This window comes from Osmia bicornis, chromosome 5 (assembly GCF_907164935.1).
Source record: "Osmia bicornis bicornis chromosome 5, iOsmBic2.1, whole genome shotgun sequence".
Lineage (NCBI taxonomy): Eukaryota > Metazoa > Arthropoda > Insecta > Hymenoptera > Megachilidae > Osmia > Osmia bicornis.
The window spans coordinates 9,074,742-9,091,358 of record NC_060220.1 but is presented as its reverse complement, the minus strand read 5'-3'; the positions used below and the strand labels follow the sequence as shown (position 1 = coordinate 9,091,358).

Here is a 16,617-nt window from a genome sequence, read left to right as displayed (position 1 = left end):
CTGTCGAATAATAACATTTGCGTAATGTTACCGTGGGATATGTACCGAGGTACAGGTGGATGGAGAAGGAAATTGACAGAGAGACGAGGGGGTGTAGGTAGAGGAGTTTGGAACACGAATGCAGCCATATGAAACCATGAAGCCCGAACCAACTTCTAAGTTACAGTAATGGTAATGGACACCCTATCTCTGTTACTTGTACTAAACGCAAAATCTGGATCATCGTTGGAAACTAACCTTTATCCTTAATATCGTGTTATACGCTATCCTGACAAGATGTCACATTTCTCTTATCGTTCTTCTATTGCATATGAAATTTCACAAATTTTAATATTAATTTTACGTAGCTCTCATTTAAAATACAGAGTTGAAACGGGAACGAAACTTTAAATAACGAACAAAAGACGAGAACAATTGTGGTAATTTACATTACTCTATTATCGATATATTTCATTCAATGATTAATAATGAAATGTTTGTTAATTAACTGTCAGTCAGTAATGAATGGCATAAAGAAGTTTTAAATAATTCATTAAAATTCCAGATAAAAGATAAATCTTGAATTTCCTCGAATCATTTTCCTACAGTTTTTCAACCCTTCAAACCCCACGATAAACGCTCGTTATTTCGTGTCACGTAATCGCGACGCGTTTCATTTATTTATTTATCATCGTCCCGAATGTATTTACAAAATCGATGGAAAATTCGTAGGGGGGGATGGAATATCGCGGCTGGGATCGCGATTATTCGTACAAACACGCACGTTTGCTAATTTATCAATCAGAAATCGAGGGATGTTTTTTTGACTAAAAATACATATTAACGAGCCAACGCATTTAATAAATTCTCATGGCATTTAGAAATTTTTATACTTTTAATTCAATTTCAACTTGCTAATATTGTAGGCGTTATAGGTGTCTGAGGCAGGGATCGTCTGTTGTCAGCTCCACTGACGAATCTAGCAGACGATCCTGAGACGAAATACCTTTTTCGGTTCCTACAATATTTCCCAAATTGTTTCATAACTAGTAGAGGAGAACATTCCTCGTTTCATTATGGGAAAGAGACACTTTTGCCCCCCGATTAATTCAAATAACGGAACTTCTGTTATGTGCAAAAGTTTCGCATACTTTTAATAAATTATTCGGGCACATTGATGTCCGCGTTTTCGAGATTCCACTCGAAACAAACAAAACGAGCAAACTCGTTCCTGCACCTACTCGTTCACCCCTTTGTCGGCCGGCTAATTCGTTCCCGATAAATTGATAATAAAGTCTCTGGTGCTCGGCGCAAATTCACGGTATCGGGTCGTTTCACCCTGGAGAATACCCAGCGAAACGATTCTCTATTTCTGCTGTTTGGAAATTCGATGAACCCGCAACGAATAAACGCGTATAAATAATCGTAATTTGAAACGTGCACACAATATTATGATTGTACCGTTGAAAAGTTTATGCTAACGAGAGACTGACGGTGGCTTGTTAACAATTCCATTTAAATTTTCCTTCCTCCATAGCTTACGGTTTAAACGCGGATTCGAGGACAGGTTGATAATTTTATTTTCAGAAAGAAATACCTTCACCATTCGCTGTCGCACTCAAAATTAATTTGATGACATAAAAGTATCGCGAAATAATGCTTATCGTATATCAATTTAAAGCTTAAAGCTTAACAAAAACGATGATACAAACGCTTTATCAATATTCTCGATATAAAATAAACGATTGTTAATTATGTTAAAGAGTGAGCGATTTTGAAACACCCAAAGTCTATCACAAATTCATCACATAAGAGTATCTCAAAATAGCACTTACCGTACATGAATTTAAAGCTTAAAGTTTGAAGAAAAAGATCGCATAAATGCTTCATCGATATTCGTAATATAAAATTCCTGGTTTTTGTCGGAACGAACAATGGATCAATGGTGCTCGTTAGCGGATATTCAGTTTCCAATTACATACTTGTAGCTACCTGAAGATAATAACGGAATTTTTTTATTTATTTTACCATGACAGATTTGTAAAATTTCGTTCGAATATTCCGTGTATGGAGGAGAATATGTAAATCCATTGGTTGTTTGTTCCGACGAGAAACCAGCGATTTTCACCAATCGTTAAACGTCAGATTCTCGCGTACCATTTTTATATAATTAATACCCGAAATTTGTACGTTTTATCCTTTCTTTTCCTGTCCTCGGACGAATTTCACGTTCCGCTTCTGGGGCTGCGAGCGGAGATTCCATTAACCGCGGATAAACGAATTTCTGGACAATTCGGTTAGCGAACGAAACGGTGAAATAAATTCGTTCACCGTCGAAAACGAGAGAATTAGCGCTCTCTCTGTTTTTTCGCCTAACTAGCATCACGCTGACTCGTACCGTTCCTTCTCTTTCTCACACCCCCTTTTCTTCACCCCTTTCTTGCCGAAATGGTCGAAACGAACCAGCCTTAACTTACCTTCTCCACCTTCGTTTGCTGATATAGGTGATCAACTACGACAGTCCAAGGGGCGGTGTATCGGTGATCACGGAAAAAGGAGAAGTTACAACCTCGTATCTTCTGGTGCAACGTGCTCAGCCTGCTGATAGCGGACACTATACCTGCCATCCAAGTAACGCCAACACAAAAACCGTACTGGTACACGTACTTAACGGTATGTACATAATAGCGAGAAAAACTTTGAATATATACCTATATCTCTCTCTCTTTTCTACCCTACCTGCTACGTGCTTTTCCAAATTTTTGTAACACTTTGATGGATGGTATCTTACATTCCGTGACTTTGATACATAACGCGAACTTCAACCTTATCAGTCGCTGTACAATGTGCCGTGTAACAGAGGGTAGAAGAAAGAGGCGAAGAGTGTTTTTAGTATTTTAGAATTTTTTAGCTTGCAAATTTGATGGCACGAGAATTTGGATATTTAAAAATTTGGAAATTTAGAAATTTAATTGCTTGGAAATTCGAATGCCTCGAAGGTTCAGAATTGAAGAATTCTTCGCTTTTCGAAGCGAAACAGCTTAGCCAAACCTCTCAAATCCGCCACTGCTCTCTGTTCAAACATAAAAAGGCGAATAAAATTATAAAGGCGGTGGATCCCACGAATCCCGCGGTCTTCTCAAAGTGTTCACACGCTGAAATCGTTTGCGCTACCGCATCCTCGGCTCTTCCGGGTGTCGAGTGTGGGTGTTGACGCGAGAATCTCTTAATTCAACACGATTCAACGGTTGCAAAGTCGAGGGAAAATTGTTTAATAGCGTACTTTCGGCGTCTTGTTGATTCTGTTGAGTAAACTTGAATCTTTCCCTACACACGGCAATCTTTTTCGCGTTTCTAAACGTTCAAAGCGTTCACGACAGGACTGCGATAGGGGTGGAGGGAAGGGGGAAAAAAATGACTCGGATGGATGGGAGAAAATTGCGTTTCCCGTGGAAAATTGAAAATGACTCGAGTCTGGAGGCAAAAGCAGCTACGAAAGCAGGGAAACGTTTAATTTATACAACATGTTGGAGCTTTTAAAATATTGCACACCTCGGGGAACGATGAAGTCTTTTGAACGGGTGATCCTGTAATTGAACCGACGGGGAACCGGTTAGATGTAACTCAAAAGACCCGGAAAATTGTGTTTACCTTATCCTGTTCCCCTGAAATTGAATGCTAACCGCTTGTTTAAATATGGATTTTCATAGACAACTAATTTAACCCATCCGTGAATTTGGAAGCTTGTAAATTTGAGAAGTTGAAAATTAGAAAGCTTGGCAATTTGGAGATGCTGAAATTTGGCAACTTAAAAATTTGGAGATTGCGTACCTTAGAACCTTGGTACCCTGGGATTATGGAACTTCCAAAGCGGGGGTCGCCACACTTTTTTTGATCATTGACCCCTAAAAATTTGCCAATTCTCTTATCGACCCCCTCTATAAAAAAATGTTAAAAAAGAAAAAAATACTTGCGATTGAATAGCACTGGTATCCATCGATCCCTAATCGATCTTCTAGATCGAATCGACCTCTAATTATATTATGACTCCCAGAGGGTTGAACCCTCCACTACCATTCTTAATACCCTCGTCAAGGTGTTCCAAGTGTTGCATCGATCAAAAGGGTACAAAGTAAGGGGTAGGTAGTTTGAAATTATTCTAAAAATTTTTTACTCGTTGTTTGACTTCTTCTTTTAAGGGAGAAAACTTAAGCGAGGATAAAAATGAGCTACACTCTCGGACAACGAAATTTCTTCCTCCTGAACACTTTTTCCTCCTCGCTATCTCCTTGTAAAGGAACTACCTGAGTTGCTTGCTTAGATGTTCCCTCGCTTTTATACCGTACATACAACGTGACGTTGAAAAGACGCAGCTAACTTTATCGTTTCGGACATTTTCGTTTATTTTTTTAAAAGAATACAAGGCGTGTTGCACCGGCCGCATAATATTGCATGATTTTAAGGGATTCCATAAAATAAGAGTAACAGCTTGCGATACGATCCATTCTTTATTGAAACGATACATTTTACATGATTCGATGACATAAAAGTATCTCGAAATACAACTTGTGATATATGATTTTGGAGCTTAAAGTTTCGTGAAAATGATCATGTAAAAGCTTCATCAATATTCGTAATAAAAAATGGCTGACTGTCAGTTACAACGAGCAGTGACGAATTTAGAAGCATCTAAATTCCGACACGAATTGATGACAGAAAAGTATCTCAAAATGGCACTTGCGGTATACGAATTTAAAGCTTGTAGTTCACCGAAAAAGATTGCGTACACGTTTCGACAATATTTCTAATATAAAGTAGAGGAATTTTTATTGAAACGAACAGATGATCAATCGTCTAAGGAATATTCAATTCTCTGTCATTCATATTCTAATTTTTACAATTATTCAACCGGATATTCATTATAGGATCAATAATTTTCATATTATACAACCATTACGGTAAAACAAATCGGAAATTCCTTTATCAATTTGAAATACGACCGATTGGAAATTGGATATTCGCTAATGAACAATATTAAGCCACAAATCACTCGATGCATTGTTTGTTCGAACAAAGAACCAGTCAATTTGTATTAACAATATTAATAAACGTTTGCATACTGATTTTCATCGATCCTGGCACGGATGCACCATGAGTATTACATTCTCAAGTGTACTTTTATGTTGTGAAATCATGTCGGGCCCTTTTATGATTCAACGAACGAAAAATATCAATACAGTAAAAGTATCGTGAGATGTAATATTTTACAATCAGTATACGGATCAGCGAACACCTTGGTGACGTCAAAGATGAAAGAAAAAATTTCAGTGGAAGCGTAAGAGACAAAGGGTGGATCGATTCCACGAATTTCCATTAACTGGACCGTTAATGAATTCTCGTTAAAAACTGCTCCGTTGTAGTAATCCTGTTTCTCTGCTACGAAACTCCTCCAAGCTTTCCTCCTCTTCCATCGGGGAAGAAAAGCAGGTGAGGGGGTGGAGAGAAAAAGAAACGGGGGTAGCAGTATTTCATAATACGGTTGGTCGTGTTCCGTTGGTTGGTTATGACCCGTTTACAAAACGAATGAATCCGATCGGTCTTGGCAGAAGATAACGGTCTTAGTAAAAAAAACCATTCGACCGAGTTGGAAGAGTAATTAAAGAGATTTCTCAGAGTGCAGAGAGGACGTAGCTGAGCTCAGCTATTGCCAGACACTCTGGCGAAACCGTACACTGTCCGGATGGATAACGTTAGAAAGTAGAATTCTGGATTAAAGGCCTGACAGAGAGGAAGTTTATCATAAAATCGATATACAGGGTGGTTACGCGGTCGACGTCCAAGAGTTTCACTCCTCCGGGCTTGTTTCCATCTACCAGCGCTTTTCAAGAAAAATATCATGCTTAAAATTGCGGGATTTTATTTAAAAATATAATGTAGAAGTATTAGAAAATCATTAGAATTATTAGAAATAGAAATCTAAAACATAATTTTAATAATTACTATGATTCTTTTAGAGATATTATTCGTTTTAAAAATTTTTTCATTAACATAAGTTACAGGCAATCGTACGAAGGTAGAAACTTGAATCTGTATAGGGGAGAAGCTTTCGAGATATGAAGATTACTCTCTTTTGATATGCTTTCTTCTTAAAAGTGTAACGGAGACTCTTCAGACGAGCATAAGGAGCCAGCAAGTGTAGGAGGAGGGCATTGAAGGCAGTTTTAAATTCCGGCTACGATGTACTTACATACTGATGACAGAAATTAGCTTCGCGTCGAGCACACGAGTGTTAGAAAAACTAAAGTTTCCCTTTTAAAAAGATTCTCTATAGCCAGTCTGATGAATTCCCTGAAGGTAAAATGTAATTTTTATTCGCTCATCGCTTTCACAAGAGATCTACTTTAACAGCGTTTATTTAATATTTATCAACACTCTATTGATATCGTACAAATTAAATTTACTGAACTTTGTTTTTCAGCACTCTGAATAACTCTCAACTCGACGGGATTGTATAAAGCACAATAGGCAGGAAATTTATTGGATGCGTCTATTCTTTCTTTGTTCTTGGATAATGAAAAAAAAAAAAGTACAATTTCTTTAGATGAAAAATTAAAAGCTTCTATAGAGAGTAATCTCTTTCGCTGCGTGAAATATTTATTAGCTCTTTGTAATTCAATATTGAATTTGAATCGACATTGCTGTTTATTTCCTTCACTTGAGATTCTTTCACAACATTTTGATCCGTTATTTAAACTTATTGAATTGTTTTATTGTAAGATTCTTTAAAGTACAGTATCAAGTATTGTAAGCTTCCCCAGGAAAAATGGCAATGATTTCCCTCCACAATATTTAAACCACCCTGTATGCCATAGCTCGTAGAACCAAGAAACAATTCCAATAAGACGACGGATGCTAAAAGAGAATTCAATTTGAATTTTAATCATTTTTCGACAGGGGAACATCCAGCAGCAATGCAACACGGTGGCCAACTCAGACTGGCGAATCTACCCTTCGTAATGATCTCAACGACTCTGCTGGCTTTCCTGAATCATCGTTATTGAAAAGCAACCAGCACAGGGATCAGGAGACGCCCGTTTCCCTGGTAAATCATATTCCACTGGCACAGTCGTCGTGGAAACCCGTTTCACGCGTGAAAATTTGATTTTTCCTCCCAGAATAATCCAATCTCCGACAGTTCCATTTGGGGATTTCGACTGAACACGATGGAAAGCTTCTTTATCAAATACACAAGTCCTTTTATGATTTCCAGGTTACGTTTACATCGCTGGTTGCTGCTTTCTCAAAGGAGGACAAGAAGGACCTTGATCAACATAGGACTGGCAGTCATCGTGAAAGTATACGAATACCATTATTCAAAAGAAAATGATACCTGTTGATGGAACGATAAGTGATCTCTGTCGTGTTTCTGGTTGAAAAAAAGATCCATGACTGAATGAAAAAATCGGTGTAAGAGTTTGGACCATTCTAGAGCACAGTTATGTGCTGAATGTATCTAAAAAAAAAAAGTAGTCTGTTGTCTTGAGATAAAAAAGAATTCATGTACAGAGTGTTCCAGAATGAAAATCTTCTATTAGCTATAATACTCTATTCATTCCTGTAGATTTTTCATTTTATAATAATGAAATACCCTAGAGCCTCCCTCCATAAAAACAGCATTTTTAATAGAATGAAGGAAACACGTTAAAAATAGATATTACAGAATATAATTCTAATGTAATATTTAATGAGATGGTTGTACTAAAATATGTATGAACACCAGGAGCCCTTGAGAACCTTCTAAGTATTCATCATGGCAAACCTGAAGCCACTTCCTCATAAATATAAGATTGTAATTCATTAACAACTCTGCCACTTCTATTCGTATTCTGGAATACTCTGTATCTAAAGGAAACATAAAAACGCTATCGGTGGTAGTAATATAGTTCGTTCAAGCGAACCGATTAACATCGGGAGAGAAAAGGGTGTACGATTTTTTTATTTGCTGTGTTACGGTCACAAGACAATACGCTGTACTTGCCAAAGGAAACGTACGAATTATTGTTGAAACAATGCGATTAAGATTTTTAATTGTTCTGTTAATATACGATACGTAACTCTATATGGTATACATATGCATATAATATATATATATATATAGGAAGAAAGACTATGTTATACTTGGAAACAAATGGCAAAGAATCGCCAGGAATTTGTGTTCAGTTGTAAAATGGTGGAACGTGAATCACCTTTGACCACGTTAAATTGAGGATCTGGATTAGAAGCGTGAAGTAAAGCTGGATTATCTTCGAATTGAATCTATACGTTCGGCAAATTGTAGTTTCAAATGGAGAAAACTGTTTCGCGCCGTAAAAAGAGAAAGATCGTTAATGATTTTTTACTCAATTTGTTTCTTTTTGGTTCTATCCGGCGAGTGTATTGATGTCTGAACGAACTAGCGGCTTTTAACAGTGATTCTAAACGATTCTTGGACTATGTTCAGATTGGAACCGCATGAAATTACTTGTCATACATATACGAATTACCGTAATTTGTGCACCTCATAGAAAATTGCTGATACATTGCTATTAAGAGTCAGCAACATTGAACCAGGAAATGATAAATTGTACTTAAACCGGTATTTTCTTGATAATGACACAGTATTTCTAATAAGAACATAGTCCTGATTTAGTAACCGATACTACCGGTAATCAATTATCGCAGTATGGAAAACGTTGAACTAAAAACTTTATAAGGATCTATGATTAGAAGCGGTGTATGATGATGAATTTCGTATACTATTCGGTCTGAGGTTTCACGTTGTCTGTTCTGCAATATTCTGAAACGGCTAAATACGGTCCACAGTTTTTGGGCATCTCAGCTCAGGGTATACTTCCACACCGTTTCTGGTGACGTAGAATCGCAATTTATAAAGTGTTCATTGTGTATTAAGCATTTTATTTCGTCATCGGTGTACACATGAAAGTGCAACACACATATTTAGCAAGAATGAACGATCATTTATTGTTAGATTTCATCTACGTTGACCTGTAACAGGTCTTTACATAAAGTCTGCTACACGAACAAACTAATTTTCATCTATTGTTAAGTGGAAGCCAAATTGAAAAAGAGATAAACATGGTGAGAAATGAAGAATGTTGAATGAGTGGACCTACTTAGATTGGGAAATTAATTCTATAATTGGACCAGAATTAACGACTGTTGTATTTTATTTAGATAAGTTTTCAAACGATAAGCGTCTATTACGTACACGTTGTTAACAAAAAGATCAAGTTTCTCTTAGTAATCGTCATGCGTGATTTTTCGTGTGAATGTGAGCATATAAGAGAAAAAGAAAAAAAAAACGGAAGAATGGTAAAGCAAATGAAAAATATTTCAATAATCGAATTAAGGGAAATTGATTCTATAATGGTTACATATGTTTAAAGATTAATTGCAAAGTAGTTTAAGCGCGTTATACACAAACTGAAATACAGTTTCTGTTGTAGCTGTAAATTATTTGTGTTATATTACAATATATGATTCTTTTATGTAACGATTACTTCCCTGATATCTCTCCGATTAAAAACTTCATCGGGATGAAATAAAAATTGTCTATCCTTAAAACGAAAGATAATTTTATCACCAATTTTACGTTGACGTGACTCTGCCCTTTTTATTTTTCCAATTAAATTAAACCGTTTTCAAGGGATCCGCGTCATTTTTAGATACACTCACATTCACAGCTTTGTTCAACACATCGTTTAAAGTAAATGCAAATTTTGTAAGAAAACCACGTTCTGAATCGGAATGATTTGTTAATATCACACTGATTCCATTGTGTGTAGCATCAAGAATATCATGATGCAACATCTCTCCAGTAAGATATAGATCAGCACATACACCTTTTAAAACAGATGCTCCAGATCCAGCACAAAGTGCAATAGTGTTGATAAAACCATCTGAAATAACATTTTATATTTGAATCTCTATTAATAGTTTGGAAGTAAATATTTGAATGAATACCTGTGCGACAAGCGCGAGCTAATCTAACGTATTTCAAGCCTGTATGTTCCTTTACACGTTGTACAGCGTCCTCGATAGAAATTTTGCTTTTTAGAATACATATCCTTCCACAACCATAGTCAGGATTGCTTACATTTACTTCTATTGGGTTACTGCTCTTAAGTACTGACAGACATAACACCATTGATTGTAACATAATTTTCAGAATTAACAATTTTATTTGAAACTTACCATCTTCAAATGCTGAAGCTAGCCAATCATTTACACCGCCTTTAACAGAGTCAAAACTGGTATGCGGCGAATATACAGCTATTCTATTTTCCAAACATTTGGCAACAATTTTCTCCTAAAAGAAATGATTTAGATAGTATGTATGAATTTAGTAAGAACATAATAACTAATTATTGATTACCTTCCATGATCTGGTTGTTACAGATTTCATAGGTGCAAATATCAAAGGATGATAGGTAATAATCATATCTGTTTTTAAATCTAAAGCCTCTTGCATGACACTTTCAGTTAAATCATTTGTTAGAAGAATGTGAGAGACTAGTTTTGTTTCTGTAGGTTCAATAAGTAACCCTACATTGTCCCAGGGGTTTGCAAGCGATGGATCAGCAAACTTGTGTAATGTTTCTACAACCTGGGTTAAAGGAATCCCCATAGCATCAGGTTTCATGGCACTCATTGCATACGATACACTGCTGTGTTTCTGTTTAGTATCATAAACAAAGATTCTACAGCTTTTTTTCAATGCAGTAAAATGTCTAAACATTTAGGGCAATCTAAAACAAGTGAAGACAGGTAAAACAGTTCAAGTATGAAATATCATTTCAATTATTTGATAGTAAAAGAAATAAAATCAATTTCTATCTTTTAAATATATTTATTATTAAAAAATACAATTACATAACAATAATAAGTGTGTTATTCGTTATAAAACCAGATTTTCACTAAACCATCATCACTACATGATGCAAGTTGCCCAGGAACAATAGGATTCCATTGCACACAATTCACATCTTGTGTATGAGCAGTGTCCATTGAACAAACCATTGTAAAGGTAGGTTGAAGAGAATCAGAATCACTGTCTTCTTTAAATATTCTAATAATGTCATCACCACATGCAGTCACTATTAAATCAGTTGTTTTACACCAATCAATGTCATAAATTGTCCTTGTATGATAACCAGATATTGTGCACACACACTTCCAAACTGGTTCATTGTTTGCTGTAGCAATTCCTTGTTCATTACCAGGCTTAAATTCTTGCCATATCTTCACTGTTTGATCATCGCTACATGTGGCTATTCTATTACCCTCCTTGTTCCATGAAAGACTCCAAACTGTTGAAGTATGAGATGATAATGTTGCTAAGCAGGACCAATCATTAGCTGCTGCTTCTTCCTTGAATATCTTTACTGTATTATCATAACTAGCAGATGCTACTATTTCCTCAGTTGGATGCCACCTTACCTATTTCAATTCAAACATGTATTTAACATATTCTTATTTTTCAGAAACATAAAAATGATATACTTACCTTTTTCACATCTTGAGTATGAGCACTAATTACAGCTTCACACTCATACTCATCATCATTTACTTCCCATATCCAAACAGATTTATCTCGGCTACAAGTAGCTAACAACTGTCCACTTGTAGACCAACTAACACTTTTCACTTCATTCTCATGCCCTTCTAATGTTGCATTACATTCAAACTGACCCGATTTTTTATCCCATACAGCAGTAGTAGCATCAAAACTAGCAGATGCTATGTAATTCCCACAAGGAGACCATGCAACTTCTCTTATAGTTCTTGAATGTCCCTCAGTAAGAATAGTTTTTATAGCCCATTTTGGCTCTTGCGGTCCCCATATAATAATTGTTTTATCTTCACCGCAAGATGCAAGGTGTATACCTTTAGGATGCCAGCAAACATTCCACACTCTTCCCCTATGTCCATTCAAAGTTTGTTTTAATTCCAATGTACCCATTTCTACCTGCAATAATAAATGCTTTCTCTTTATGTTTACCCTGAACTTATGAAAAATATTACAGATGTTAATGAGGAAATACGAGTGGGAAATGTTTGCGCACCGTACCTGACATGAAGATCGAAATCATGAAATGTACAAGCAAACATAAATTGATAATTATGTTGCAATTTTTACGTAAGTATTGATAATATTAACGATATCTTAAACAGCATAACAATAAAAATTTGCGAGTTATATGAAAGTTAAGAATATTTTACGAAACGATGACAGTGTTAGACCAATATATTACGATAATTACTTACGATAATCGTTTTGAAGACTTTTTAATTGTACAGTATTAAAGAATGAATTGTCAGCAAGCTCAGTTGGCTGCATATGCTTTACGTATAATTATAATAATATAATAGATGCACAGATAGCAGATTGTAAATCCTTCGTGAAATATCCATGAAATATCACGTGCGTCACATAACCATGAACTACTAACTGACCAGATAAATTGTTCAAAACATTTCAAAAGGATTTAATTTGATTATTATTGACCATTAGAAGGTGGAAATAAATTATTATTCACCACAATAACAATATCCACAATCAAAATTTATTATATTTTATTTTTTATAATATACAAATAAAAAATAATTAAATTACAATTTGTTTATAACTATCTATGAATAAACTTAATAATTATCAGTCTGATGCTGCATTGTATGATGTGGCTACTGATAATGAATCTGTGTCTGTTAAAGGTAACATTCTTGTACAAGAATCAGGTGTCCTAAAAATTAAAAGGGATATAGTAAATTTAGTAATTGTATTTGAACATAACTATATTAAGAATTTCTTACTACTTACACATCTTTCAAAAGATGTAACACATGTTTGTGTTCAATGCCCTCCAACCATAAATTTAATAATTCTTCCCTTTTACATCTTAGTAATTGTTTACAGGCATTCAAATTTTCCTTAACTGCATGAATTTTCTCTCTAGATGCAGTTACCTTTTCTGATAAAGCACTAAATATCTGAAGTTGAAAATAATAAACATATTATTAATATTGTATACAAAATCATTATCTTACATCATATAATAATATGTATTTACTTGCATAACTTCTGTAAGATCTTGATCATGTAATGATACTAGTTCATCAAGTCTTTGGTCACTCTTCTTATATTCTTTCTCAAGTTTAGCTTTTTCTATCTCTCGTTGTTCATTAGTTTCACTTGCTGACAAAGCACGGATCACAGAGATCAATAAACCACTCTAAAAACACATTTGATTAATAATGAAGCTAACTAATTTTAGCTGTTGTAATGAAAAATGTTGAAATAGTGCAATAAAGATGTATTAGTTATACTTACAGTTTCTTTAGTTGGTTTAATACCTCTTGGAGGCTTAGTAGGAGGCACTGAGTTCATTCTCTATTATTTTCTTGAGTAAAAACAGAAAAGTCAAATTTTCTTTTTTTGTATAATAATAATAATTTTTCTATTTACTGTTAAATGTTACATATATAGGTTATGTTATTTTATATACAGTTTCATAAATCTGTGATACTTAAACATCCGATTTTTAGAATACTTTTAGAAAAATTATTATAAAAGTACTAAATAATTATTATTTAAACGGAGAAAGTTAACTATTAGACTGTTTTTATTAGATACACACCCCCGCGTACTGACGTTTTGAAAGTGACATTAAGCAACATGACTGCTAACAGACCCACACATTTAAAGGTGCCAATAAAAGCAGACTGCTTATTTAACTAATTGCAACAATTTGTTTTATTAGAATAAAATTTGATATACAATTTAGGATATGTATTATATCTATTTAAATTTCATACAATTTCTGTGGCAATGTATGTACATTTAAATTGGTCACAATTAAAAACAGTAATAAACTTTCATTATTAAACATAAAGATGAAAAGGAAATGACATTTTTAATGTTATCAATTCCATGATATAATTGAATTGCTACAAATATTTTATAAAATTGTAACAAAATAACATATAATATGTAAAATAGTGATGTTTCATTATTAAAAATTCATTTTCAGAAACATTTTTGTGTAGTATTTTATACAAATTTTGAATGAAAAATAATGTATATGTACACTATTTAATATGAAAAAGTCTATTGTCTTCTGAATTTAGTTGAATGTATTAGTTGCAAATATTTGACTTAGTCATATAGAAGTATCACAGAATTTATTATATACTTGTACTGTGTGGTACTTTCAAGTTAATTTGTATCAAATTTTATTTTTAATCTTCACTGTTTTCCTAGGTGTTCAAATATAAAATATTGTGCTACAGTACTTCAAGCAAAATTAATGTCAACAAGTCTATAAAATAGTTTCCACTTATCAGCTTAGTTTCACATAGCTTGAAACTTAATGCATATTTGGTATCAAATATCTTATATGAATAAGTTTAGAATTGTACCAATTTTTTTTTCCAATTTTAACATGTTGAAACATAATTTCTACATAAATAAAATTATTTGTATTTGTATAAAAACGTATATTTCATCTTTATATTTAAAATATTCAAATTTTGTTTAATATTGCAACTCTAAATTAACATTGCAACTCTAGGGGCGAATATAAATTAATTATCCACACCATATAAGTTATCAGGCTATTACTGTTGTAATAAAAGAAGAAAATAAGAAGTGTAATCATTATGCAATAAATAAGATAATACCAATTTTTTGTAAATTATTTAGGAATGTATACTGTAAATAAAGGTTAAATTATTTATGAATAATTATTTCAGATACATAAACTACTGTTTCAACATGATAAAATATACATTGAAACATAAGGCTCCATGTTTACTTTACATTTGCGGTAATTGATCGATCGGTGTCGCGAATTTGAAATCTTCTGGAAACAATTTTCCTGCATGAGGATACATTAATTTATAAGACTGTCTGATGGTAACATCTGCTACACCAGCAATATCACCAATTTCTTTTTGGGATCTCTTGTCTTCTGAAGCCTAAAGAAAAACAATACAGTATACAAGAATTATATATACTTTGAATAACAATTTTCTTAATCGTTTTATATACCTGTGATGCCATGTATATTGCAGCAGCTGCTACTGAAATAGGTGATCTTCCAGGTACAATATCAATTTCTACCGCTTTTCTAGCAATATGTGTTGCAGCTCTTTGAACCATATTAGGAAGACCAAGATTAGAACAAAATCTAGACATAAAGTCTCCTGTAGTGATAAGATCAACACTGGTTTCCAGTGCCTTCAAGATCAATTTAAAACATCTTCCAATTTCTTTTTTACTAATTTTACTGACTGCACATATCTCTTTGAATGTACGTGGTACACCTTCCTGCCTGCAGGCAATATATAAACAGGCAGAAGCAATAGCATCGTTTGCACGTCCCTTTAGATTTTTTCCATCATGCACTTGTTTGAACAAATTATTAGCTCTATCAACAATGGTTTTCGGTAAATTAATGCGATCAGCCATTCCGTTAATTTCACGAAATGCATTAATCAATGCTCTGTCTGAACTGCTCATCTGAAAATATTATAGTTTATTAAGCCTTATTATTTTAAATGATTAAAATATATTGCATATAATATAACAACACTTACTGTACGTCTGTTTTGATATTTTGATACACCAAAGGCATCAAAAGATGCTGCACCAGTTCCTGGGCCAATCATGGTGGATAAATCTGAACCACTGAGAAGTGGATTTTCTGGTCCACCAACACGCGATGGATCAACACCAGCTTTTTCATTACTGAATGTTCTCCACTCTGAACCAACATCTATTACTCTTATAGAAAATATTTTATAGTTAGATTAGCTTTAATTCAAAGATATGTAACTTTTATATTTACCTATCACCAACAACTAATCCACACTCTGAACAGATTTGATCACCAGCCCGATAGTCCTCGATAAGTGGTGCATCTGGATGTGAATAACAACAAACTTTGTTTGTTTCATGTCTGTAAAAAACAAATTATGAATATGTATGTCATACAATATATACATACACATACATATCAATATTTGCATTACTACTATCTTGATAACTGTAAAAATTCTACTGCTTTTTGTACCTCTTTGCATTTACATTTTTATCTACAAAATTTGTGTTTAATCTTTGTCCAATACACCTTTATTATTAAAGCAGAAAAACTATAAAAAATGAATTTGAAGAAAATGAACTGTATATAAATATCACATTATAGTTTCAAAGACAATTAATTAAGGATACATTAATAACAAACAATTTTACTGTCAGATTTCATAACCACAGTTTATGACATCAATTTATGCACAAACTATTGGGATTTGTTATCGGATAATAACAATTTGTAAAACAAAATATTACAAGATACATTATTAAGATCAATTGAAAAATATTAGATAAAACTTCCACAAAATTTACCTTGACGAACTTGCCATATTTTGGATTCGTGTTTTTCTACTCTGCCGCGTAAGTCAATGCAGATACTTTATCGTATCTGTATGCATAGGCATTAACATGTGTACTGAGCTATAGAAAATGCAGTGGACATAAGGTCTAATAGTCAAAATGTATTACTGATTTTATGTTACACA

The 16,617-nt window shown here is 33.9% G+C and overlaps 4 protein-coding genes across 7 annotated transcripts in view; 1 reads left to right on the top strand and 3 right to left on the bottom strand.

The window, feature by feature from the left end:
- LOC114872359 (SPEG neighbor protein-like) overlaps nt 1-9,527 on the top strand; it is a 32,832-nt gene extending 23,305 nt beyond the window's left edge. The window contains exons 5-7 of the mRNA XM_029179469.2: nt 2,484-2,652; nt 6,934-7,081; nt 7,250-9,527. Coding sequence (XP_029035302.1) covers nt 2,484-2,652; nt 6,934-7,040 — 276 coding nt within the window. The 3' untranslated portion in view covers nt 7,041-7,081; nt 7,250-9,527. The remainder of the gene's footprint in view (nt 1-2,483; nt 2,653-6,933; nt 7,082-7,249) is intronic.
- LOC114872356 (probable cytosolic iron-sulfur protein assembly protein Ciao1) lies at nt 9,189-12,531 on the bottom strand. Of its 2 annotated transcripts, XM_029179464.2 has the most exons (5): nt 12,307-12,530; nt 10,415-10,787; nt 10,234-10,348; nt 10,003-10,167; nt 9,189-9,938 (listed from the first exon to the last, which is right to left on the bottom strand). In XM_029179464.2, the coding sequence occupies exons 2-5, from the start codon at nt 10,775-10,777 to the stop codon at nt 9,670-9,672; spliced, it is 912 nt and encodes a 303-aa protein (XP_029035297.2). In that variant the 5' UTR covers nt 10,778-10,787; nt 12,307-12,530; the 3' UTR covers nt 9,189-9,669. The 2 variants fall into 2 exon arrangements, with proteins under 2 accessions (XP_029035297.2, XP_029035296.1); XM_029179463.2 differs by lacking the exons at nt 9,189-9,938; nt 10,003-10,167; nt 10,234-10,348; nt 10,415-10,787 and adding exons at nt 10,865-11,478; nt 11,546-12,007 and having other exon boundaries at nt 12,307-12,531.
- A 67-nt stretch (nt 12,532-12,598) lies between these two features.
- Nucleotides 12,599-13,736, bottom strand: LOC114872340 (exocyst complex component 4). Of its 2 annotated transcripts, XM_029179432.2 has the most exons (5): nt 13,677-13,736; nt 13,370-13,439; nt 13,110-13,271; nt 12,860-13,029; nt 12,599-12,782 (listed from the first exon to the last, which is right to left on the bottom strand). In XM_029179432.2, the coding sequence occupies exons 2-5, from the start codon at nt 13,424-13,426 to the stop codon at nt 12,695-12,697; spliced, it is 477 nt and encodes a 158-aa protein (XP_029035265.1). In that variant the 5' UTR covers nt 13,427-13,439; nt 13,677-13,736; the 3' UTR covers nt 12,599-12,694. The 2 variants fall into 2 exon arrangements, with proteins under 2 accessions (XP_029035265.1, XP_029035264.1); XM_029179431.2 differs by having other exon boundaries at nt 13,370-13,699.
- Nucleotides 13,737-13,859: 123 nt separating this feature from the next.
- On the bottom strand, nt 13,860-16,561 carry LOC114872339 (transcription initiation factor IIB). Of its 2 annotated transcripts, XM_046285779.1 has the most exons (6): nt 16,271-16,287; nt 16,113-16,169; nt 15,888-15,998; nt 15,637-15,823; nt 15,089-15,559; nt 13,860-15,015 (listed from the first exon to the last, which is right to left on the bottom strand). In XM_046285779.1, coding segments are annotated over exons 1-6 (990 nt in total). In that variant the 5' UTR covers nt 16,273-16,287; the 3' UTR covers nt 13,860-14,853. The 2 variants fall into 2 exon arrangements, with proteins under 2 accessions (XP_046141735.1, XP_029035262.1); XM_029179429.2 differs by lacking the exons at nt 16,113-16,169; nt 16,271-16,287 and adding an exon at nt 16,445-16,561.
- Between the last annotated feature and the right edge of the window lie 56 nt (nt 16,562-16,617).

What these genes read in the sequence shown, in the direction of transcription:
- LOC114872340 (XM_029179432.2), bottom strand. Translation starts at nt 13,426, where the DNA reads ATGAACTCAGTGCCTCCTACTAAGCCTCCAAGAGGTATTAAACCAACT. An exon ending in ATCTTACAGAAGTTATGCAA is followed by an intron (nt 13,030 to 13,109) that starts GTAAATACATAT and finishes TTTCAACTTCAG; the next exon opens with ATATTTAGTGCTTTATCAGA. An exon ending in TTACATCTTTTGAAAGATGT is followed by an intron (nt 12,783 to 12,859) that starts GTAAGTAGTAAG and finishes TTTAATTTTTAG; the next exon opens with GACACCTGATTCTTGTACAA.
- LOC114872339 (XM_046285779.1), bottom strand. An exon ending in AATATCAAAACAGACGTACA is followed by an intron (nt 15,560 to 15,636) that starts GTAAGTGTTGTT and finishes TAATATTTTCAG; the next exon opens with ATGAGCAGTTCAGACAGAGC. An exon ending in CAATATACATGGCATCACAG is followed by an intron (nt 15,016 to 15,088) that starts GTATATAAAACG and finishes GTTTTTCTTTAG; the next exon opens with GCTTCAGAAGACAAGAGATC.
- LOC114872356 (XM_029179463.2), bottom strand. Translation starts at nt 12,001, where the DNA reads ATGGGTACATTGGAATTAAAACAAACTTTGAATGGACATAGGGGAAGA. An exon ending in ATACTCAAGATGTGAAAAAG is followed by an intron (nt 11,479 to 11,545) that starts GTAAGTATATCA and finishes GAATTGAAATAG; the next exon opens with GTAAGGTGGCATCCAACTGA.